The following is a 24589-nucleotide window of genomic DNA, read 5'->3' as shown; positions in this document are numbered from 1 at the left end:
CACCTCCACTAAAACTGTTGCTATGTGCCTCTTTGCAGGGAGATGTGAGCTGGCACTAAATCTGTTTGTGCATTACCTGGTCTGAAGATGCCGTGCGCCTTTGTGTGAATGCAGTAGCGCTCCGTGTGTTGCAGTGAGCGTGTTCTGTGCGTGCTCCTCTTGTTCCAGTGACAGTGCGCCCTGACGGAGTGCAGATACAGTAGCCCCAGAGCAGTCCCTCCGCCGCAGCATCAGCAGCAGCTCCAGCATGGTGGCAGCACACTCGTCCTCACGATCGTCGGAATCTGCAGAGTGGATTATTTGTCTGGATAAAAGGTAAAAGTATACGGACAACAATTGTACTTTGGGAAATCTTTGTTATTTAGGTTTACCGTTTTGATCAAAGCAAGATGAATCAATTAAGAGCACCACGAGACTAATTGAATCCACAAATGAGGTAGACTACATAGCCAGCCTAGTAATGTATTTAACGTTACAACCACTTTTTTCTGCGTCACATTGGATTTCATTAAAAGCCTAACAATTTTGTAGGGACTATTACTTTTTGCGCATGCAGACAGTGATGGATACATGTCATGCCACTTGCTATCCAAAACCAGAACAGTTTATAGACTATATTTGTGATTACAGAGCAAGTTATAAACAAGTTAGAGACTTTGCCACGATGGTGGATTAAAGCTGGTTTGTGTGTTCAACTGGGAAAATACCAGGTGCACCTTTACTTTTTAATAAGCCTGTTTGTGTGATTTGTCATATTTTTCAGATATACTGTACTGTACTCAATAGCTCTCTGATGTTGGCTATTATATGATGGAAATGAAACACATATATTAGTAATTTGGTAATAAACAATTTGTAATTTGCATACACACACAAATGCTTATGACTTATTATAAAGTGATGCTGGGCGTGTTCAAATCTTAGCCTCTACACATAGCCTAGTCCGCTCAGGGGTGGGAGTGATGCATAGACAGGTCCAAAGTGCAGGAGCCATTAAGAGCAGGTGACGCAGTGTGCCAAATGTGTTTACCCAGTAACATCCCGTGGTTGGCTGCGGAAGGAAGGCACCTGTGCATTAGACCAAATGTGTGCTGTTGATTTGACTCAACTTTTCCAATCCATTCTTCTACAGCTGCACTTTCATCTCCACGGCAACTTCAATTAAACCAATTACATTGACAGTATTGACAAGTTAATCCCCCTTCAGATTTACCAAATCCTATCTCTTGTGTTTTGAAGATTGAATCACTTACTAAAAGCTTTTTTTCTAGAAATCACAAGTGTGGCTATAGAAAGACACCAACTCAATATCAATAATGTGAGTAATGTCATTTGAAAGGAACAACAAAACATCAAGCTGTTGCTCTTTTATCTGTGAACACAACACACCAAGGAGAATCTTGGTAGCTTAAATGTCACTTTATTGCATTTAGTTTGCCTGGGAAATTCAGGCTGACATACCTCTGTATTTTTTATAGATTTATATTAGTTTGGTTCCCACATCCTCCGTTGCATCTCAAGCCCAGTCAAATGTGATCGTCCAATCAGATTTGTTATTTTTCAATGACACATGTGAAACGAAGGAGCTCATTGGTCACCTATGATTTACAAATAAAATAAAATTTATCTTACCTCAGATTAACAGAGTTTAATGCTTTGCTCATTGCAGAAATCTGCCATGTTTTTCAATCCCCTGTGATATTTTACTCCTTTAGTTTTTTCTGATACGGCGGACAATGTGTGTCCCAATTGACTAATCCACCTGTCAGACATGCCCATTTGAAAATAGAGGGATTCTCCAGTGACCAGACTCGCATCTTCGTAAAGTATTGAAGAAATTTGTATTCTGGATCCCAGGCAAACATTTAGTATAACAATTATTCCAAATCCTGTGTTTTTTCCAGGAGATGGAATATATGAACACAATACATAGCCTAAGAATGAGTATGATGACTCACAGAAGTAAGCATGTGAAAAAGAAAAATAGCTTGGAAAAAGTTATTTAATGTTTTGTTTTTTTACTTGAGTGCTCACCTATCCCTTTTTTCCACCCACTGCTCTGTACATACATGCAGTTATTCAGAAAGTTCTGACTCCAGGTCATACACGTAGGGTTCAAGTATGTTTCGTCTTTTTTTAAAACAAAAAACATGAATGAAATCTTTCTCTTGTTGGAGTGAAATGTCAGTATAAAGAGGGCCTATCTTTTTTGTGATTTTGAACAAGAACTCAAAGGAGCTCTTTATATGATAACAAAGTTTTGGATCAAGTGTGCTGTTTACAGTGGACAAAATGTAAAATAATGATCTATGTATCTTATAGATTCATATTAAGTACTAAAAAAATATGTTTTCTTTAAGATTGATGAATGTCAGACTCCCTTTCTTCTGCTAAACCTGTGGGAATGTCAATTATATTGTATATATAAAAAACTAAAAAACAATCATATAGATCTTGCCATATATTCCAGTGAGGGGTTGTCAAAAGTATTGATAACCAGCTACTAATCAATGCTAAAACTAGTATCAAAACTAGATACGTTTTTGAGCAATCATTACTAAAAAAGTCAAATTCACAGGACAGAAATGAACCTTTACTGAAAAACTTTAGAATGATCTTGAGCTGTATCAGAACAAGTATAAGACACATAGACTAGTACACACCCATGGACCACTATGGAACCCACTGGACACTGAGGGATTACACAGATATAAGGCAACATGGTAATATGAAAGAAATTACTATAATTTAATATTGAAAATGACATTCTTGGAGTGTTTATCATCTTGGTATTGGACTTGGTACTGAGCATCAAGTCTTTTCCTTAATATCAAAATCAAGTTTAAAATTTTAGTACTGTTGTAATAATACTGTTGGCGGTCCGAAATCCAAACCGGGCCTTGAGGTCATCTAATCAACTCCTTTTGGAAATTCCGAAAACTAAATACAAACACTGGGGTGATCGGGCCTTCTCTGTGGCTGGGCCCAAACTCTGGAACAAATTGCCTCCTGATATGCGCACCATTACTGACTTTGGTCTTTTTAAATCCAGGCTTAAAACATATTTATTCAGACTTTCAGCTTTCAACACTTAGTAATGTTGTGACGCATTATCATTATTTATAATTTGTTATATTAATGTACTTTATTTTACTGTTTTAGTATGATTTTAACTTATTTTAATTTGATTTTACTGGAAAGCACTTTGGTCACCTTGAGTGTTGTAAAGTGCTCTATAAATAAACGTTGATTGATTGATTGATTGATTGAAATTTTAGTATTGTAACACTATTCCAATCAATACATACATACATACACACATACATACATACATATACACACACACACACACACACACACACACACACACACACATACATACATACATACATACATACCCACATACATACATACATACATACATACATACACACACACATACATACATACATACATACATACATACATACATACATACATACATACATACATACATACACACACATACATACATACATACATACATACATACATACATACATACATACATACATACACACACACACACACACACACACACACACACACACACACACACACACACATACATACATACATACATACATACATACATACATACATACATACATACATATTGTGCTTAGTTGTGTTTATAGTTCAGGTCTGAAATAGTCTGTGTGTAATTCAAAGAGAAAAGTTAAGCAATGTTACCACCCAATGTCACTCAAGCTATAATGTCAGTATAAGTAAAGCTCTGATGTTCCAATATAGATAACATGGATACAGTTGGCTTACTATCAAAGGAAGGAGCTGCTCCATTTTTGATAGAGATGTTGATGAACTTGATGGAAGAAGGAGGTGTTACTGCTGTGGGACTAATTAGTGTCACATTCAAAGGTTTTTTCAATCCAGGTCAATGTGTTCCTGTTCTGCGTCTGTACATGGCCTCTCCTGTAAAAGAACTAAGTATTCTGACACAAATCCGAACAATGTCTTTCTATTTTCTTGCATTCAGGCCAGCAGAGCGATCCGGTGAGGATGTTGACATAATCTTGGCACGTCTCAAAAGTGTGAAGGCCTTCGAGAGATTCCACCCCACTTTGTTACAGCAGATATGTCTATGTGGATTTTATGAATGCTTAGAGAAAGGCATCACCTGTAAGTCAAATCACACAAACTATGAAATGTCAAAATGAAGTGGTTTTAAATGTATTTTTCAAATTCTGCAGTGTATCGACAGGGAGACATTGGGACCAGTTGGTATGCAGTTCTCTCTGGCTCATTAGATGTCAAAGTTTCAGAGACATCAAGATATCAGGTATGTGGAGTCTGGACAAATTGGTGAACTATTTTAAATTCAACAAAAAAATGGTTTGCTAGACACATGCTAAACAAGGCCATGTTCAATATAATTTGTTCTAACTATATATGCAAAATATGATATGGAGCCCAGGGTTTGAATTATACAAGGAATAAAACTAGGCCAATTGTAAAGGCTTAATCTCTTGAGGTCCATTCCTTTTCTGACACTTTGTATCTGAGTTTGTTGCATTTGGTTTGAAAATCATTTAAAATTCCTTAAAAGCTAGGTATTAACTCTCTTCCATTTTGGTAATTACGGTATTTCTGTTGTAGGATGCTGTTACTATCTGTACTCTGGGGACTGGCACAGCATTCGGAGAGTCCATTCTGGATAATACTCCGAGACATGCCACTATTGTTACCAGGGAATTCAGCGAGCTCCTACGCATCGAGCAGAGGGAGTTCAGGTCCCTGTGGGAGGTGAGCACACCGTCTGTGCTAGTTTCAGACCTCAACCAAACTGGCTGCACTTTATAGAATACTTGATACTGACAGAATATAAGTATAATTTGACAACGAAATAGTAATTTTCTGAATCTTTGGTCATTATGAGATCTACTAATTAAAAGTAAATAACATGTTACGTTGTTATTGCAGATGACCAGAAACTTTAAAATAATAATGATGTAACACAAAAATAATTCAACAATACTGGACCTATTAGTTGAAATATTTGAACGTTTGCTCTTTTTCCATTCCATACTGACACTCTGCGTTGTAGTTTGATGGTCTTTGTTATTTCTGCTTTATCACCACTAGGTGGAGATAGAATGCTACAAGTTCTTTCTGTTTATTCATATTGGAGCCATTTGGCCCTCATTTTTTCATTCATTTACCTAACACTGTGTGAGACAAAGCCTCCGTTGACTTCCAATAGCCTTACATTCCATACATCTTGTTGTGTCATGACAAACATGGGAAGAAAATTGTAAATAGCTGTAGCAAATGACTCTGAAGAGAAAAATGCCTGTCACAAGATGCTGAAGAGAAACAGTATTGTTAGTGGATGAACAAAAGTAGGATGGTCTGGCCGGTGCGCTCAATGCTCCAGTCATATCTTCATTTCCCCTGACTGCATGTTGTTTGTAAGGTGTCGTGCTGCTGGCGGCCCCTCCACTCCTCCCTGTCTCTGCTGGAGTTACTGCTCTGGGCTGGTTTCCTGAGAGAAACAGCCCATTTCCTCTGGGACCGAAGGGCATAGGACTGTTAGATTATGGCTCTGTGTCACTGCACTGGCCAGCACTGGGACTGAGCACTTAACCTTGTTTGGATCTGGTTGGATCATGTGGCAACTCTCTTAGACAACACCTTATTCTATCACAGCTCCGGGATGTCATTTCTCTGCAAGGTTTGTTTAAAGACTATCTTTAATATGCTCTTTCTAAACTTTGAAAAACGCTAACATCATACGTTTAAAACATAGATTAAATGCCTGTAGCTGCACCTGCCTTTTCTGTTCTTGCACCTATGTATACCATACTGAAATGTAAATTAAATTAGGATTTTACATACACATTTGAATTAGTTATTTTGGAATGTCAGTCAGTAATATATTTACATGTGGGTAATAAATCTACACTTGACTAAAGTCAGACTTAATATGAATCTTGATACTGTATCACACAATTATTAAGGTCACACATCACTTTGCTCCAAGTAAAAATTGTTGCTCTTCTGTAGTTATTCAGTATTAATTGTATTTTATAAGATTTGTTGCAATATTTTTTGTGATAGCCTGTCACACCTCTGCACTAGTAGCAATTATAGTTACAGCAAATGACCAGTGACAGCTCCTGCACTGCTTTAAGAGAAAATGTCTTTCATTCCACCCACATAAGTGTGTCACTGTCCAAGGCACCTAATATAATAAATATAAATATACCACTTTTTACATCATTTACACTGAGATGCCATTTGATCCTCATATTTCACTGTGCATTTAGTTCTATAACCTTTATGGTAATCACTTTAAGTTAGAACTTGTGAGAAGCAGGATTTGTTGTGAATAAGCCGTGCGCTTGTTTGTTTAACAGAGCAGACATGAGCCCCGTTCAGCGCGCCGGGCATGATGTCCAAAGATGGCTTCATCATCAATTTGCTCTGTACTTTGTGCCCCACTTCCGATAGGGACCAAGACTAAAATAACAAGATAGTAATTTGTGTGTTTAGAGACCCAAGGCAGCTCTTTCATGGTCACATCAGCGTAAATTTGCAGGCTTGACAGAAAATTCATTTGGAGTGATCCATCAGGGCAGTATACGTCTTAGTAACTGCAGTAGTATGTGGATGTAGTTGTGTCTGTTGTAGAGGACAGGGTAGTGTGTGGTTGTGTCAGCAGCATCAGTCCAGGGAGCAGTCTGGTGGGCAAAGCAGAGGCAGGCTGATGAACGGAAAGTGGCAGGAGCTCTGCGTGGCCTCTGGTGTCGGAGAAGGAGGAATGTGAGGATCCCTCTATCTCATGTCAGGTGTAAGGAAGAGAGAATGCAAACTCACTTCACACAAGATACATATAATGTATTATAGTATTTCATTTGACTCAGTATGAATATTAATGAAATTGCCATGTAAAGCTTTTTAAAAAAATTTCTGGATATCAAACAGTCTATAGTTGTTGTAAATGTGTACTGTGTAGTACACATGCACATGTACTACATGTGTAGTACATGTGCATTTAAATAGAACATCTCCTGCTCCTTTTAGCTCAGATTGTAGAGGAGGAAAGATAGAGGGAGGGAGAGAGTGATGGAGCGATCACTTAGCAACCGCTGCCGCTTAGACGCAGCTGAGAGCGGCTCTGCTAAGGCACAGACTAGTGGCCTCACGCTCCTGCAGCACCATGGACCAGGACCAAGGAACTTTTGCACTCAACTCAATACCTGTGCAGTGATTGTTCATCTACGGGATCTCAAAGAGAGTGAAGTTTTACTATGTGCATGAGACACTGTGGGCATCTTTAGGTAATTTTGGCAACACTTGCATTTGTTTTTTAATATAGGCCTACTGTAATTTTTGAGTAATTTCCACACATGTTGGTAATTCATGGAATTACTTTGAATTAGACATTGAAGTACCGTTCTGAGTTATATAATGTAGTTATGTCTGTTTTGTCGGAACTCTTCCAATGTTGAGTGAAACTTCAGGGAGTGTCTTCCCTCTATTGTTCCCCTGAGAGTCCTGAGGTGTGCTGAATGTTAAGAGCTCAGAGTGTAGTTACAAATTGTGCTCTTTTAGTTTATGTAATCTGGGAAGGATTATTCAAAATTCATGGGTGCATTCATGCACATTGATGCTCACAAAGCAATAACCTGCTGAAGCATGAAAGGCCACATGGAGTTTGAACTGAGATTGCTCTTGTTAGTTCTACAGTAACAGCTGAACATCATCTAAACATGTCTGATGCTTACCAAAGTGACTTTCTCCATTGTATGTAACAGTAATCTGTAATCACCCATTATGATGTTTACATAATTAATAGTCACTATTAGTCTAGTGTAAGAAAAACAACATATCTTCTATAGCTGATGCTGTGTAAACAGTTTAAGCTACAGAGTAAAGCCAGAGTCCTCTTGATGTGAAAGTACACATCATCATGCTCTTGAATAGATAGCAATCTCCATTGAATCTCTGTGAACCATAGGTGTACATTATGACATTTACAGTCCATTTACCAGAGGAAAGCACTCTGATCAAACCAATAATAAATCATGTTGACATCTCTACTACAAATACATAATAAAATGACACATCTGGTTTGTAACATTTTACAAGATTTAATTGAATAAATCAGAATGACAGTGTATTTATAGGGATATAAAACATAATCATAAAAATATATAACTTCCCCATCTCTATATCGGCAATGCTAATGAATCCAATAAAACCAAATGAAATGTCAGTTAAGTTTGTGCTTTTGTTGCAATGATTAAAACATGGCCCTCCCTTGCAACTATAGAAACATTGAAAAGAGACCATCTTTATCAGCTTATTATTGGTCTCTATTAAGAAAAATCTGATGCAGTATGTCAGTAGCTAAGTAACATACTTGCAAATAAAATAACATGTAAACAGAGTCAAACACAGCCTGAGCTCCCAAACTTGACACACCTGACACATTTTAATCCTTCTTCTAAATGAAACCCCACCCAAGTGCCTCATGGGTCTCAACTCTCTGTTTTTCTCTAAGTGGTCTTCTCTATTCCCTTAAGTGTCAGCAATGTCTGAGAGGTGACCTGTTTATTTATGTAGTGTTGCGTTGTATTGATCAACTAAATTATTTAATCTGTAATTTTAGTCACAATTTTATGTTTTAACTCAGCAAACATTTTTTTTTTTTTTTTTTTTTTGAAATGGTTGTAAATAGTTTCCTAATGGAGCCACATGTCCCTAAAGGTTTGCTAAAGCAATTAAGTGACTTCAGAGGGGGACAATTGAATAAAAAAAAGACCAGGGAGAATACATGACATCATGGAGGCGTGTCTTATTCAGTCCCCTCTGAGTTAAAGATAGTGAGAGATGGTTAGTCACTAGGTTGTCTTGAATCAGCTTTTTATTGACCTAAAACCACTTGTAATTACCTTTCACTTCTCTATATATAGAAGAAACATACACTGCCTGGCCAAAAAAAAAGTCACCACCAACAAAAGGTCGCAGACTTAATATTTCATTGTACTGCCTTTAGCTTTGATTATAGCATGCATTTCCTGTGGCATTGTTTCGATTTCGCTTCTGCAATGTCACAAGATTTATTTCCATCCAGTGTTGCATACATTTTTCACCTCTTGCACTGATGATGGTCGAGTCTGACCGCTGCACAAAGCCTTCTCCAGCACATCCCAAAGATTCTCAATGGGGTTAAGGCCTGGACTCTGTGGTGGACAATATATGTGTGAAAATGATGTCTCATGTTCCTGAACCACTCTTTCACTATTTGAGCCCGATGAATCCTGGCATTGTCATCTTGGAATATACCCGTGCCATCAGGCAAGAATTTAATGGAGCAACACTGAAAATGAAATGAAAAAAATAAAAATGGATGCTGATTATTATAGCTCAAAAACAATATTGACTGCCAATTTCATATCATTTCCAAAATCATTTTGTCTTACAGTATCACATATTACATGCTTTATCTTGTAATATTTTGCTTAAGTTTAGCCTTTTGTATACATAGCCTTTTAGCACAACTGTTGGATCTATAATAATTTGTGGTGTAATTCCCAGTAATGTCAAACTGTGTAAGGCAATATTTCTTTATGGTTCATTGGCTGTGATTAAATTGCCCTCTTTTTCCCTCTACTGCAAACAAAACCGTGGCATTTAAAAGTGCAGTGGTGATGTCTGTTATGTAACACTGATGCTACAGCCTTTATACACAGTAAGCTACATATCCTTAGGCTCTGATTCCTCCATGACTTCTTCTTATATAAATAATTAAGGATGCCATATGGTTTTTGACAATTACATACTACTGTACATGGGGATTCCTTATTACCCACTGAACTATGCTGATGTTGGCATGACATCATTGGAACAACCGTACTCTGCTCTTTTAAATATACACACATCTAAATTGAATAAAAAGAATTGGATAAAAAATGTTATTCAAAATATCATCAATCTGTGTATGTCATAGTTTTAAATTTGTTAGATACACAAACTTGCATTATTTTAATCTAAATATTTGGGCAGATTATACTGTAGCACAATTGTTCTTCATATCTGGAAAACATACTCAAGGTAGTCTTGTGGAATTAATCAAATAAAAAAAAAAGAGATCTAATTGTTTCAAATGGTCCAAAATTGGATGCTTTTTAACTGAAAGATATATAGCCTGTAAGAGCATAGTACTGAATAAATAAGTCTGTTTTGTTAATATTTATTTTTAGGGATTAGAAAAATGAAACTGAAAATTGTCATCAATCAGTGTGAGGGAAAAATGTGATTAACGTGTTTGACATATTGTCCCACCCTAGGTCTGTAATGATAAAGTTATGATAAATTGCTACAGAGAAATATTGTGATACATAATATTTAATATTGAAAATATTACAATATTGAAACTACTGACTGTTACCACTGACACTGTAACAATAAAACAAGATACCGGTAATCCAAATAAACCATTTCATCCAATAATCCAATCCATTTAAGAATAAGAATAAAGCAATAATTACCCATAGAAGTTACATACTTAACTCTCTATAGCTTAAAGCTACCATTTGTAATTAGATTGGCTGACTCGGCCTTGTTGCGCATACCACCACTAGATGCTATCTACATTACTACTGTAAGATAGTGCCAGAGTTGGCCTGACAGAAGAAGACCAGAGCCCATAGGTGAGCCTGAGCAAAGGCCAGGTGAGGGCTGCGGGGAACAGGTTTTACATCTAAGAAAATCAAATAAACTTACATATGGTAGCTTTAAATCTAAAAACAATAAAACACTATTTCACTGAAAAGTCAGGGTTCCTGTAGTTTGCAAAGTAAATGTTAAATCGAAGATCAAGATGCTGATTTGTGAAAGCAGTTGATTTCCTACTGTAAATTAGGGCTTTCTGGGATCCAAGATATAAGTTCCAGATGGAACCAAATAGGATTTGAACTGGGATACATCAGTTAGTAATGTCAATTAACACGATATGTTGTGTTAACGTGTTGTATGACACAGTATCGATAATACTATGTATGTTATGTAACATAACATATGGGATTACCATTGTTATTCAAATGGATAGGTGGATACTGCAGCTGATTATATCATAAAAGTAAGATGCTGCCACAAAATGATTGAATTGTTTTAAATTGCTAATTCAGTATATTTTTATTGTGTCTTTTCTAGAAGTATCATCAGTGCATGGCTGGACTGCTCGCCCCTCCTTATGGTGTGATGGAAAGTGGCTGCAGTGCCGAGAGTAAGTTCCTCTTGGTCCTCTGTAGTGTTTTTAATGTTCTTGGTGTAACCTGAGGCGCTGCAAACTTCCTGTTGACTTTAACACATGACACATAGAGCAGCCTCTCACTCAAAGCACTCTTTCAGATATTGAGGTTCTTCAGAAAAAAAATATTAGGAAGCATACAAGCCACACAACATAAGCAATTATCAATCACTTACAATAGAGAATAATTCTAAAGCATGCGACATACAATGCCCATGCGTGTCGCTATGCCTTACGTCTGTAACATATGTCTCATTGCCTCTGTCCAGTAGGTTCTGGATTCTTATCTACCTCCTCTATTGTAGACAGTTATTTTTTTTTTCTGTAGCAAGTTAATTCAATATTGACTTAGTTTGACTCAAAGGGGGCACTTAAATGGCTGCAAAGTCATGTACCATAAAATTGATGAACAGCAGTGTACCAGCTGAGAATACAGTGAGGCTGATGCTTTGCTGGGACATCGCTGTGGGATGTATTGTGAATATATAATGACAGATTTATTATGACGTAATTTCCTGTGACACATTCCCTTGGACCTGCTGATATTTTCAAGAGAATCCCTTCTAGCTATGAAGATACAATCTCATTGTGTCACATACAGTCTTACTGATATATACAGTAAATAAGACCAGATCATAGTGTGTTCCATCCACTGACTATTGGAATCATTGCTGTCTGTAGTTAATCACAATCACAAGAGTGTGTAAGTATTAAGCCATTTAGAATGTTTGTCAGCTATTATATTTTATATTTACAAAAAATACATTCTAATAATTGCGTGCATTTATATATATATATATATATATATATATATATATATATATATATACATACATATATATATGCATGCAATTATTAGAATATATATATATATATATATATATATATATATATATATATATATATATATATATATATATAGGGAAGTTGATTTTGCTTTTGTTGAGTTATACTAAAGTCATGATAACACAAATTTGTTAGCGGTTTTACACACAGCTCAAACTCAGACAATTTTAAGTAGTTTTTGCAACTACTATTTCTATTGTATATTTTTATGCACATTTTATTGATGTTTTAAAAGCACAATTTGCAGTTGCCACATTTTATTTTTTCCTATAAAGTCAGCAGTCTGAGTTGATGTCTGCTGCTGTAGCACATTTTCTGGTTATCCCTGACTGTGAGCGATGAATATGTAAGAGTGAGTGCGTCTATAATGTACAGTGGTGCACTTGAGGGATTTACAGTGCTCTGCCTGACTGCTCTTACTCAGAAATCACACAGACATCAAGCAGCTGGGGGCTGGTGCACTCCACTGTACAGACATGAATTAATCATGGCTTAAATCGCTTTTTTAGTTACAACAACACTGCTCTTTGACAGGGCATCAGTGTTAACAGCAGGAGCTTTTTATTTTATTTTATTATTATTTTTACATCAGTCAGAAATATACTACTACTATAATACTGTGATCTAGATAAAAGCAAAGTAACCTAATAATACAGGCTTATTAGCAGATAGTCCTGTAGATATGACTGAATGTGTCATGTGAAGGGTCAAGTCATCATGTGGGTCACCTCAAAAGCATCACATAAACATCAGTAAATAGTTTTATTAAGTACAACACTAAACATGCTCAAATTCCCACACCACATTTAAAGTGTTTTAGTCTCTTATCACTCATGCAGCCAAACTGGCCAAACGCCTCCAGACTAAACTTTGTTATGGATGAAGAGTTGGCTCATTAGTGCTTTCTATAAACACATGAAAATGTTGGCTAATATGAAACTCTTATCAGCAGGAGATTTTGGTCATTTTCAAAGATCATTGTAAGAAATAAGTGATCACTGTACACTCATTTAAGTAGTTGGCCACAAACACCCATCTTTCCCTGTGTTTATTTCCATGGATATGGTTTGGTAGAAAGGCATTTGTTTGGATTGTACAGCATTACTTTGAATAACCCTGAAATATATATTTATTTGAGGAGAATATGAATTATTACAAATAGGATCAGTTGTAATATAATTTACCAATGATAAATATTTTTTAACATTTCAGTTATAAAGACATTGCTTCAAATCACTGTATTGAGAATAGTTTTTAAGAGAAATCTATATATGCCTTTTCTCATGTTTGGTTTCAATTCAGTGTCTGTGTTGGTATCTAAGAATAGCTCGAGAGTTTCTGGCCTGCAGCTCCAATACTGACTGAACAGCATTGACACTTTATGTGGTGTGACCTGGAGGGAACTGTGCATACATTTATTTTTCTGAGAATTAACCTCAGCTATTCTATCACAAAGTCATGAAGCAAGATTTGAAAAGTTGGTCTTATTCCATCATCAATAGAAGAGTTGGAGCATTATTTACTTTTATGATGGCAGTGACTTTGTGAATTTAAAATGGAAACCAAGAAAGATATAGGTCTGTCACAATAACACATTTTCAAGCACAATATATAACGCTACAAAGAAATATTATGATAAAAGATAATATTGAAACGACTTTATGCTTCTGACACTATTACAATAAAGCAAGATGATCCCAGTAAACCATTTTAAATAGACAGTTTCATTAAAAGGCGTTAGCTTCAGCAAATAAGTAACAGAATGAATGAAAGTAAAAAGAAAGTAATGAAACTAGTAGTATTTAAGAAAGTAAATAACAGAATGAACCAATAATTAGCCACAGAATTTATTTAGTCAACCCTCTACAGCTTAAATCTTGTCATATTACAACATAAATAGGAAAAATCTCACCACCACTTCAAAGAAAATGTACATATGATACATACTGAGCCCCAAAATAAACTGTTGAAGCTTTTATGTATTAATGATAATGATAAGTCCATAAAGTATATAGTAGTATAGTAAAACTTACAGAAATACTTATGTTTGTTTACATGTAAAGGCAAACATGTGGTTCAACTTGTACGTTGGGCATTTGGTCTCTAACTAACTCTTTTTGTTGCTGTGTTTCAATCATAAAATAAAGTCACATTCTAAAACATTTTTTTCCTCACGCAGGGATGCCTGACAAAGAAAACATTAGCAACAACTCATATGTTTCCATCCCCAATCACAAGAACAAGGTAAGCACATTACTTTCACTACGTTACTTTTGATACTTTAAATGTATTTTCATATACTACTATTATTGCAGCATGTTTTTTATCAACACAAGACTTCATATTGTTAAAGAAATAGCTCACAAATAATGATATGACCTAAATTCCAACCTTACAAAACCTTGCAAAATGTTAAGAAATGTTGCTCTACTTATTTGCTTTATAACCGAAATGTTAATACCTTTACCCTCAATATTATTTGTGGTTCAAATTGTCAAGTTTGTCAAAAGTACATCTAAATTTAATCTTGTGACCTATGTCCATGCAAAAGCCTTCCTGCTCCACCTTCTCTCCTCTTGTTGCTTCCTGTCCCCTTGGTTAAAACATGTCTTTACCGGTGATTTATTTCATCCTGGACCTTAGTTCATATGGTGGCACTAGCGAGAGCTTCTGACATGGCTGCCCAGTTATGTAAAGAGAAGAAAACATGCAGCTGCCTTTGTAGTTACATAACAGAAAAACATGCATACATATATAAATCACTAGAATGAAAGCCCAGTGTCTTGGCTACAAACTGGCCTAATTTTCCAGTAAATAAGTAATGAGGCTTTAAAGCTTTCACATGAACGCATGAGTTACACTGGTACATGAAAATGTGCTGAATGCATTTAAATGTCACAGCCTTGTAGCTTAGCCATTGGAAATCAACAGCATTACAACATGCACTTTTCATTAGCTCCATAAAACATCACTCAAACGTCCTGTGAAAAAGATTAGATTGAGTAAAAATATGTCTATACACTATACACTTCTATACTTTACCTTTTTGTTTTTACATACCTATTCATTTAAATTTCTATTATATATTCCTTAATTTATTCTCCCCTTCTTATTATTTTTCTTTTAATCCCTTTTTATTTCGCAGAAGTCATTCATTGAAAGCCCAACCAAACCTCTTCCTAAATGCCTTTCTCAGGTAGTAAACATTTTCATCTCCTCGTGATGCTTTGTACTCACTACTCAGCAGGACTGTCCTGTTGATGATAGTTACTCAGACCACTGCTGTGACCCTCTTTTCCCCGGGCTGTCAGGTCCCCTCCGAGAGCATCCTGAGAGCAGGGAAGATCATCCGAAATGCCATCTTGTCCAGAGCTCCACACATGATCCGAGACAGAAAGTATCACCTAAAGACATACAGGTTTGTCAAAGTAGTGGACGATGACTTGTAATTGTGAATTTGTAAATTTGACATTATGTGACCATTTTGTGAAGGTCAGACTACTATGTTTGGAATGCTGGAGTACTGTCAAACGTTGTGGTTTTGTTACCTATTACCACCAGAGAGAGGTTTATGAAAATTTTATTTCTGAGCCAAACCCTTTTGTCATTGCATTTCTTCTAAAAATATGTTAATCATTTAATGGACCCCATCAGTTTAGTGGGATTAGTTATAATAAGGATGATGTTTTTGCAGGCAATGTTGCGTGGGAACTGAGTTGGTGGACTGGCAAATGCAGCAGAGCTCGTGCATCCACTCACGCGCTCATGCTGTGGGCATGTGGCAGGTGCTACTGGAGGAGGGGGTCCTGAACCATGGTCTGTCTCTGTTTGATGTTTCGTCTGCTCTAATGAGGCGACATATTGACATATTGACTCTTTACTTTATTTTACTATGCTATTTTAATATGATGCAGTGGAGCAGGAGCTGAACTTCCAAGACAAGTATCTCTTCTACAGATTTCTAGAGGATGAACAGGAAGACACTCCATTACCTAGTGAAGAGGAGAAGAAGGAAAGCCAAGAGGAGCTCCAAGACACACTACTGCTCCTTTCACAGCTCGGACCTGACGCACACATGAGGATGATTCTCAGGAAATCGTACGTTTGTGTCTAATAAAACAATACCATTACTTTCACAATATTTGCTAACATCCTTATTCCAAGAATTACTTTGCTATGATGTGACATTTAATTTCACATATTTGTTAAACACAAATCTTCTATGACCTTATGGTTGAATGAGGTGTCATGGATGCAATATGGGCCACAAATATAGTCATTGCTATAATAACGTGGCCTGCATTGTTTATGGTTTGTTTCAGTCCCTCAGAACGGACGGCAGACGACTTAGAAATTATTTATGAAGAGCTGCTTCATATTAAAGCCTTATCTCATCTGTCCACCACAGTAAGTACATGTTATTGGTCTTTTACATGTGAGTCTGTCTGGGGTTACTGCTACGTTGTATAGACATAATTTTGAGGAAGATGATGCAAATAGAGTAAGTTGAATTCTCTGTAAAGGCAGAGTAAAGCTTTGTACTGTGTGGCATTTGTGAAAATAGATTTTTACATATTGGACACTACATCTACACTTGATAATGTGATAGTACTACAGGGCTATAATAATATATTGTGTGCACCTATTGAAATTGTTTTGTCTCTCAAACTCTCACAGGTAAAGAGGGAACTTGCAGGGGTCCTGATATTTGAGTCCCATGCCAACGCTGGGACAGTATGTAAGTAGGCAACATAAAATTGTATGTGATAAATATCCAATGATGTTGCATCATGCAATACGTTCCTTTAAACATGTAGAAGCAGCTGTCAAAAGCTTAATTCATGAGTCGTATACATACTATTTTCATTCTTTTCTTGGCTCTATTAGGCTCAATACCATAACAAAAAAGAAAGAATGTATTTTTTACTTTTTCATTTGTAACTGTTTAGTGTTCACACAAGGAGAGGAAGGCACATCCTGGTACATCATTCTAAAGGGCTCTGTCAATGTTGTGATTTATGGAAAAGTAAGTATTTCTTGTATTGCATGAATGTACAGTACAGTGTATTAGTTCACTGTCAGCTGTGTAACCACACTTCTGCCTGTTAACCAGGGTGTGGTGTGCACACTTCATGAGGGAGATGACTTTGGAAAGCTTGCTCTGGTAAATGATGCTCCTCGAGCCGCCTCCATCGTCCTAAGAGAAGACAACTGCCACTTTCTCAGAGTGGACAAAGAGGATTTCAACAGGATTCTACGGGTGAGTGGCTAACGTAACAATACTGCTGCCCTCTATTGGCAAAAACTGAGTAATGCACCACTGACTGAAATAATTAATAATAATAAAACCCACATGTAGGAAAACAGTAGGACACGATATATGTTTGAAAAGTAGAATTCTGTTCAGAGGGTAAACAACTACAGGAATATCAATAATATTTCAGAGATGACTGAAACATGAGCTAATACTAATGTAAGTATCCCATCCAATTCATACATGTTTGTAAGGAACAACAAGATTTTTCTATAAAAAACACGTGTTTTTTGCCCAGTGAATATTCTATTATCTAAAAATTGCGGCTTTTGTGATTTGATAATTGGGCCGTTTCAAATTTGTTTGGGATATATTCTGCAGCCCTGGGAAACAGTGAGCATTTTGTTAAGCCCAAGAAAGTTAGAAAAACAAGGAATCTTATATTTTATTTAAAAAATGTCAATATTGATAAAGAAAAAATTGTAGCAGCAAGATCTGGCAAAGGAACTGCCATACCTGAGTTATTAGGCCATCCCTCTTGTTAACTGTAAATTAAACCTTGATTGTGTAATTCTTCTGATGCACCTCATCATCGAGCACACAGCTTCTGTCAATAACCTGACTGACTGGGTTTTGTCTGAAGGATGTGGAGGCTAACACCGTCCGTCTGAAGGAGCACGGTCAGGACGTCCTGGTGCTGGAGAAGAGCCTTAGCCGGAGTAGCATCCATGGACCCACCCCCTCCCATTATAAGTGAGGAACTACAGACAGCTGCTGGTTCTGGTTCATTCAAGAAAGACTGATAGGGCATGAATTGTGATTTTACTTAAAAACATAAAAGATAAAAAGCATTCAGAAGTGGTAAGAAAGCCTAATATTCTGTTTAAACTGGAAAACAATTTGAGTAAAATATGCTATATAGAAACATTCCATCACCTCTCCAGATATCAGCCACAACAGAGTTGCCAAAAACATTTTAAGTCATTGTGTATTATTAAGTTATTCTGCTGTGTATTTCAATGTAACCTTTTAATTAAGTCACAGCCTTGGAAAAAGCTAGTGCTGAAAAGCTGTCAAAAGTGTTCAGGTGGCATTTAAATAACATAGTTTGTAGCATAAACTAAAGAATGGCTAAATGAATGATCGCTAAGGACATATGTCCCATTCATATAATATGGCCTCTATAGTAACTGTTAATTTCAGGTACTCAAGAATAAAATAAGTCACTTGTCTGAAGTAGGTGCATATACCTGCTGATTACTGTCTGCTCCCGACCTACAAATAAAAACAGTGAACAGTGGCACATCTGAGTGCGCTGCAACCTATGAGTGTTACTTAATAGAGGCATCTGTCATTGCACTATGGCTGCTGTAACATAGAGAGACACATTAATGGTAATAATGGCTTGCCTCCTAGAGGAATAAAAGGCCTGGCAAGTCACAATTACTTCTTCAGGGTCGCCCTCTAATCAAGTCCTCTCCCCACTTCCAACACCGTCAAGACTGTGGTGTCCCCCCGGTCGCGAAAAAACACAACACTGTACTGCTCCCACTCGTCTGCAGCTCAAGTATTAAAAAAACAAGCCAGGCTAGAGTGAGTGTTGATTCTCCTTCTCCGAGAGGATGCCCCTACTTTTTTGGCTTCTCTCCAGGCACTTACCCCCAGACGGCCCTTAATCTTCAGCTGTCCAAGAACTGTGTGATTGTAAATGGGATTGTTATCAAATGGAGCAATCAAAGACACATGTTCGAGTAACACAAATCAGTCAAGGGCCGTAGCCTCGTCACTCCGAGCATTAAGAGCCAGTGTTTGTTGATTAGTTAAGAGTGTGTGTTTTTTATTCCTGTTGTCGCTGCAGATACAACGTGATGTCAGGAACGCCGGAGAAGATTTTGGAGCACCTCCTTGAAATGATGCGCCTGGACTCTCAGTTCTCAGAGTCAGGTACTACCCGTGAAGACGACCTGGCCTAGATAGCATTAGTGGCCTCTTACATAGTCTTTGGATGGGATGGTCATTCACTGTGAAGGGCTTTTCCACAATGACATATATTTATTGTCTCCACTGACCCGTTTGCTCTGTCTATAATTAGCCACACATCACAGGGCTGATCGCATTAATTCTCACAGATGAAGTCCATTTGCATTTTGCAGCACACATAGGTGACAGGGCCATGTGGAGTATGACCTCTCTTTGATATTATTCTCTTCTTGTGTTTTTGGTTCCACAGATATGGCCTTAGATGACTTTGTCCTCATGCACTGTGTCTTCATACCAAATACTCAACTTTGTCCAGTACTACTGGCTCAATATCCTTTGATTGTACTGCATGATGTTTACTATTTAGTCTACCAAACAATACACCCAACACAGCTAATTTCAATGAGTAAAAAGCCAAAGTTTATGTATTAGGTTATATTTGGTACAATATCTTTTGGTAGATCTTTAACAGCACTGTACTTACCATGCCCAGGCCTCACAGGGCTCTGAGCAGGAGAAGCTGGACTACACTCTGAACAATAAGCGCAGGGTCATACGACTGGTGATTCAGTGGGCCTCTTTACATGGGGACTATCTGCTGGAGGATCACGTGTCTGTCATGTTTATGGAGGTAGGTGGCGATATGCAGTGGAGATTTTTGTATTTAAGAAAACATTTCTGTTTTAGTTTTCATCATGGATACATTTTTTTAGGAGTTTCTTTTGGCAGTGTCAGAAGAAGCAAAAGTCATTCCAGCTCTCAGGGATCAGTTAACAGAGTTAGAACGATGTGTCAAACAAAAGTAAGTTGTTTGCACTAATTGGATCAAATTATTTTTATTTTTATCATCATCATGTATTATATAATTTAATAATGGTCTGTTGTACATTGCAGTGATGGTGTCAGACTAACACCCAAAAAGGTAAGCAGTATTTTAAATAGTTTACTGTAGTTATTATGTTGTAATGTGGTTTTATTCATATATTTTACATCTGTACATCACAGCACAAAGTTTTATTGAGGCAGTTCAGTACAGGAGAAGACAAGCCTCAAAAGAGAGAGCCCATCAGGAGCACAGATGAAAGTAAGTATTTATGAGGAAATTCCTTTAACAATGAGCTCATTGTTGCCCCATATGTCCAAAACAAAAAGCTAGCAAAGCACTACAGCGTGAATGTTTCATGTATTACTCTGGATTCTGTTGGGAAAATTCAGCTTCCTCCGAGAATCAAAAGACATTTGAAGTTTTATTAATTTCTCTGACAAATAGTGAAAGATGGTGAATAAAAGAACCTTTCTGCCATTTTGAATATTTTTAAGTTTTATCTGAACTCATGTCACTTCTTTGTTGATGACCTTACTTTATTGTCCTGTGTGCAGTCCTGTTCAAAGTGTACTGGTGTGACCACACCTACACCACCATCCGTGTCCCTGTGGGGGCCTCTGTCAGAGAGGTTCTTGGGGCAGTGTCCGACAAACTGGGGTCAGTAGAGGACCTGCTCCTGGTCGGCCTCAGCTCAGCAGGAGGTCAGAACACCAGACACATTGTCCTTTAAAATTATAAGTTTATAGTTCAGATATATTTATATATTTATAGATAGCCCTAAGTTTTACCTTTTGACTATAACAACATGAAACAAGGAAATGTGTTTTTGCAATATAGACACCTGTAATTAAATAAATGCAAGATAGATAAGGTTAATGCCATACTGTGGAGCATCCCAGGCAAAAACGTATTCATTGTTTATCTTACCTTACTGATTAATGCCATTTTATTGTCAATGTTGGTGGCAAGTGTTATCTTTACATTAGAGAAACGCAAAAACAGTATCTCTGTTTTTTTCATTTGTATATGTAGCACTTAGGTTAAGGTCAAATTGCTGAGGAAAATAATTTGAGTTTTTTATTTGACAGAAAAAGTTGTCTTCAAGCCCAATGATGTGTCAGTATTCTCCTCGCTTGGCATAAATGGACGACTGTTCGCATGCCGCAGGGATCAGCTAGATTCTTTGGTTAGTTCTACAAAGCCTTTACTTGTTCATCTTGTATGATCTTTGCACATTGCAAAATTGTTGTTTCTGTCAGTTCTTCTCGAAAATATATGGAACCTATGGAAAATATTTAGCCTTTCGAGTACTAAACCAGCCCTAAATTATTATTAAATTATTCAAGGTCTAAATCTACACTGAGCTAGACCTAAACTTAACTATTAAAACTAAACTACTAAACTGAAAACGATTTATCTCAAACATGTGTTGATATACGTGTTTTCACATTGCTAGACCCCTTTACCTGAACAGGACGGCCCAAACACCGGGTCACTGGTCAGTTTTGAGTTGATGAGCTCGAAGGATGTGGCATATCACATGACTTCCTACGACTGGGAGCTGTTCCACTGTGTACATGAGGTATGACTTTAGTGCTGTTGCCCTCTCACAGCAATCCACTTTGTTTTCACTGTGCCCATTTCTCCAAACAGCTCGAGCTCATCTACCACACATTTGGGAGGCAAAATGTGAAGAAAACCACCGTCAACCTGGACCTGTTTTTGCGACGCTTTAATGAAATCCAGTTCTGGGTCATCACTGAGGTCTGTCTGTGCAGTCAGCTCAGTAAAAGGGTGCAGCTTCTCAAGAAGTTTATAAAGATTGCTGCACAGTACGTCAGCTATTTTCACTGTTGCACCTGTTTTTTTCTGTGCGGGTTACTTGTGGCTTATGTTTGGATTTTCTGTCGGTCACAGCTGTAAGGAGTACCGCAATCTCAATGCCTTTTTTGCCATCATCATGGGACTAAGTAATCCAGCTGTAAGCAGACTGAGTCAAACTTGGGAAGTAGGTGTCTTCACTACATACTTGATTCAGTAATATAACAAATATAAATTGTTTAATAAAAACTAAAACATATGTAAATGTTATGTTCTATTGTTTTGCAGAAGCTTCCCAGCAAATTTAAGAAGTTTTATTCTGAATTTGAAAACTTTATGGTAAGTAAAATACATTAATTCGATGTGAATAAAAGAAATGCATAACATAAATAAGCTGAACTGAATTTACTACCCACAAGCCACCAAAATTGTTCAAAGTAGCCTTGAGCTATTTTAAGGAATACTTCTATTATTTCTAATAAAGTGCAACAGTTTTGGCCTTTCCGTCACTATTTATCTCAAAGTTACCATTTCTAATGTGGAAACCACAAAATATGTATTTAAACAACTAAACTCTCACCTAATGAAATAAAGCTATTTTTTTGTTGAGCAATGCAAAAGCAAATCAGTAAGTTAGCTCACTTTTTAGTATTTTGAGAGTCATTTTGAAAAGTACTCCAATATTTAAAATACAATTATAAGGAGCAATCATGTCCTCTACTCCTCTATAACAAGCTGAATATTTGTAGTATCATGTCTATCATAAGTCCAGTCCAGTCTAAGTCCAGTGCCCTTGTCTGCACAGGACCCATCCAGAAACCACCGGGCCTACAGACTGACTGTGGCCAAGCTGGAGCCTCCCATCATCCCCTTCATGCCTCTGCTGATCAAAGGTGCTCATCATTTTCACCAGTTTTATTGCTGTGGAATGGCTTCTTTAACAGCTTCCATCCAAACAATTGACCTCCGTTTTTGTCACATTTCACTCTATTTCCTTCTCCTTTTCCAGACATGACGTTCACTCATGAGGGCAACAAAACGTTTATTGACAATTTGGTCAATTTTGAGAAGATGGTGAGGCTCTAAAGGTGCATTGATTTGTTAGATGGTATACGACTGTCCACTGAGGGTTTTTTTTTTTTCAATATCTTCCAGCGAATGATAGCCAATACAGTCAAGATAGTGAGATACTGCAGGAGCCAACCATTCAGTAAGTGCCCTGAGAATAATGGTTTTGTTGAAACAATAATGTTCTATGGGATGTTTTAAAAATTGTGTTAAATATGTTTAAACAAACAGCAAAATAACCTCCCTGTGTCTTTCTGTTGCTTGACTAGCCTATTTGTCAATGCACTAGAACATCAAACATGAAAAATCTGTTTGATTTACTTATCTGTAATTTTTTGGTTTGAAGCACTTAACATTTCTCTCTCCATATTTTCCAGGCCCAGACTCTCCTGTAGCAGGCAAGAATCACCCTGAAGTGCGTAACTATATCCGTCACCTCAATGTGATAGATAACCAAAGGACTCTGACCCAGCTATCCCACAGATTGGAGCCACGCAGGTCTTAAACTCATAGGGAGAAATCACACACAAGCTTCTTTTTTGCTTTATATTTTTAATCTGATAACAAGTATTGTTTTGAATGCCAATGCCAGTGACTTTTATTACAGTGATCTCTGCAGTTCTTTTTAGATACCTCTAGTGTTCTGATTAAAAGAACACAAAATTATTGACAAAAAGTGGACATTTTAAAATGTTTTACCAAACTCAAGGAGGGTGCATTTGTCAAAATTGGTGCTGTCCAATCTTGAGGTTTACAAGACAACTCAAAAGTTCCTCCTATTAACAATTCTGTTGTAAACACAAATGTTTAATATAGAAATGTGTGACTCTTAATATTCATTTGTTTTATGTTTTTATACAAGTATATTTATACTATTCTATTTAATTTGTTTGGTTATTTTGCATTGTTAATTGCACACAGATATTTATTTTCACACCAGCATGGAAAAACTTTTTTTTTTTTTGTAAAAGCACACCCAGAGACGTTGGACGAGTACTCGTTTATCCATGGCACAGTGCAAGTAGGGGCCCTCACAAAGTCTATAGGCCTATGTATTTACCATAGAGACAACTTGAAGGGCGGGCCCACCGAAGTGGTTTGTACTCTAGGACCCTGAGCACATCTCTTCAGTGTTTCTCAAGAAGCCTCTATAAGCTCTGTACATATAATGTTTTGTACATATTGTCTATGTGCCATACAGTGTGTTTGTTATGCTACTTATTTTATACTGTATATTGGTGTCATTTAAGGCATGTTAAAAGCAAATGTTACAACAATGAGGTTCTGTTTTAAGTACCAATAAAGTGTTACATAAAGATACTTGATGTCTTAATTTATGGCTATATGTAAGCACGTATTCTATTCATGTTTACAAATATGAAAAAAGGCTAATTTTCAATGCACGTATACTGTACTGCAGGACCTTCGAGGAAAACGAGGTAATACTGTGTTTATGTTATTCCTCGTCTGTCCACTA

The 24589-nt window shown here is 36.9% G+C and overlaps 1 protein-coding gene across 3 annotated transcripts; it reads left to right on the top strand.

Moving 5' to 3' along the window:
- The first annotated feature begins 247 nt into the window (after positions 1-247).
- rapgef4a (Rap guanine nucleotide exchange factor 4a) lies at positions 248-23642 on the top strand. Of its 3 annotated transcripts, XM_033986758.2 has the most exons (31): positions 248-315; positions 4037-4179; positions 4251-4339; positions 4657-4803; positions 11221-11293; positions 14343-14407; positions 15309-15359; positions 15475-15581; positions 15858-15979; positions 16078-16261; positions 16486-16570; positions 16841-16901; positions 17113-17189; positions 17277-17423; positions 18061-18170; positions 19276-19361; positions 19648-19726; positions 19878-20028; positions 20111-20199; positions 20292-20319; positions 20403-20481; positions 20778-20924; positions 21312-21409; positions 21680-21805; positions 21877-22055; positions 22141-22231; positions 22333-22383; positions 22850-22937; positions 23054-23118; positions 23200-23254; positions 23490-23642. In XM_033986758.2, the coding sequence occupies exons 1-31, from the start codon at positions 248-250 to the stop codon at positions 23615-23617; spliced, it is 3069 nt and encodes a 1022-aa protein (XP_033842649.1). In that variant the 3' UTR covers positions 23618-23642. The 3 variants fall into 3 exon arrangements, with proteins under 3 accessions (XP_033842649.1, XP_055086397.1, XP_055086398.1); XM_055230422.1 differs by lacking the exons at positions 248-315; positions 4037-4179; positions 4251-4339; positions 4657-4803 and adding an exon at positions 5523-5731; XM_055230423.1 differs by lacking the exons at positions 248-315; positions 4037-4179; positions 4251-4339; positions 4657-4803 and adding an exon at positions 7283-7340.
- Positions 23643-24589: the final 947 nt, after the last annotated feature.

This window comes from Periophthalmus magnuspinnatus, chromosome 21 (assembly GCF_009829125.3).
Source record: "Periophthalmus magnuspinnatus isolate fPerMag1 chromosome 21, fPerMag1.2.pri, whole genome shotgun sequence".
Lineage (NCBI taxonomy): Eukaryota > Metazoa > Chordata > Actinopteri > Gobiiformes > Gobiidae > Periophthalmus > Periophthalmus magnuspinnatus.
Note: the sequence above shows the minus strand (reverse complement) of the source record. Positions and strands in the feature narration are given on the sequence as shown.

What these genes read in the sequence shown, in the direction of transcription:
- rapgef4a (XM_033986758.2), top strand. Translation starts at nt 248, where the DNA reads ATGGTGGCAGCACACTCGTCCTCACGATCGTCGGAATCTGCAGAGTGG. An exon ending in ATGTTGTGATTTATGGAAAA is followed by an intron (nt 17,190 to 17,276) that starts GTAAGTATTTCT and finishes CCTGTTAACCAG; the next exon opens with GGTGTGGTGTGCACACTTCA. An exon ending in CTCTCAGTTCTCAGAGTCAG is followed by an intron (nt 19,362 to 19,647) that starts GTACTACCCGTG and finishes TTGGTTCCACAG; the next exon opens with ATATGGCCTTAGATGACTTT.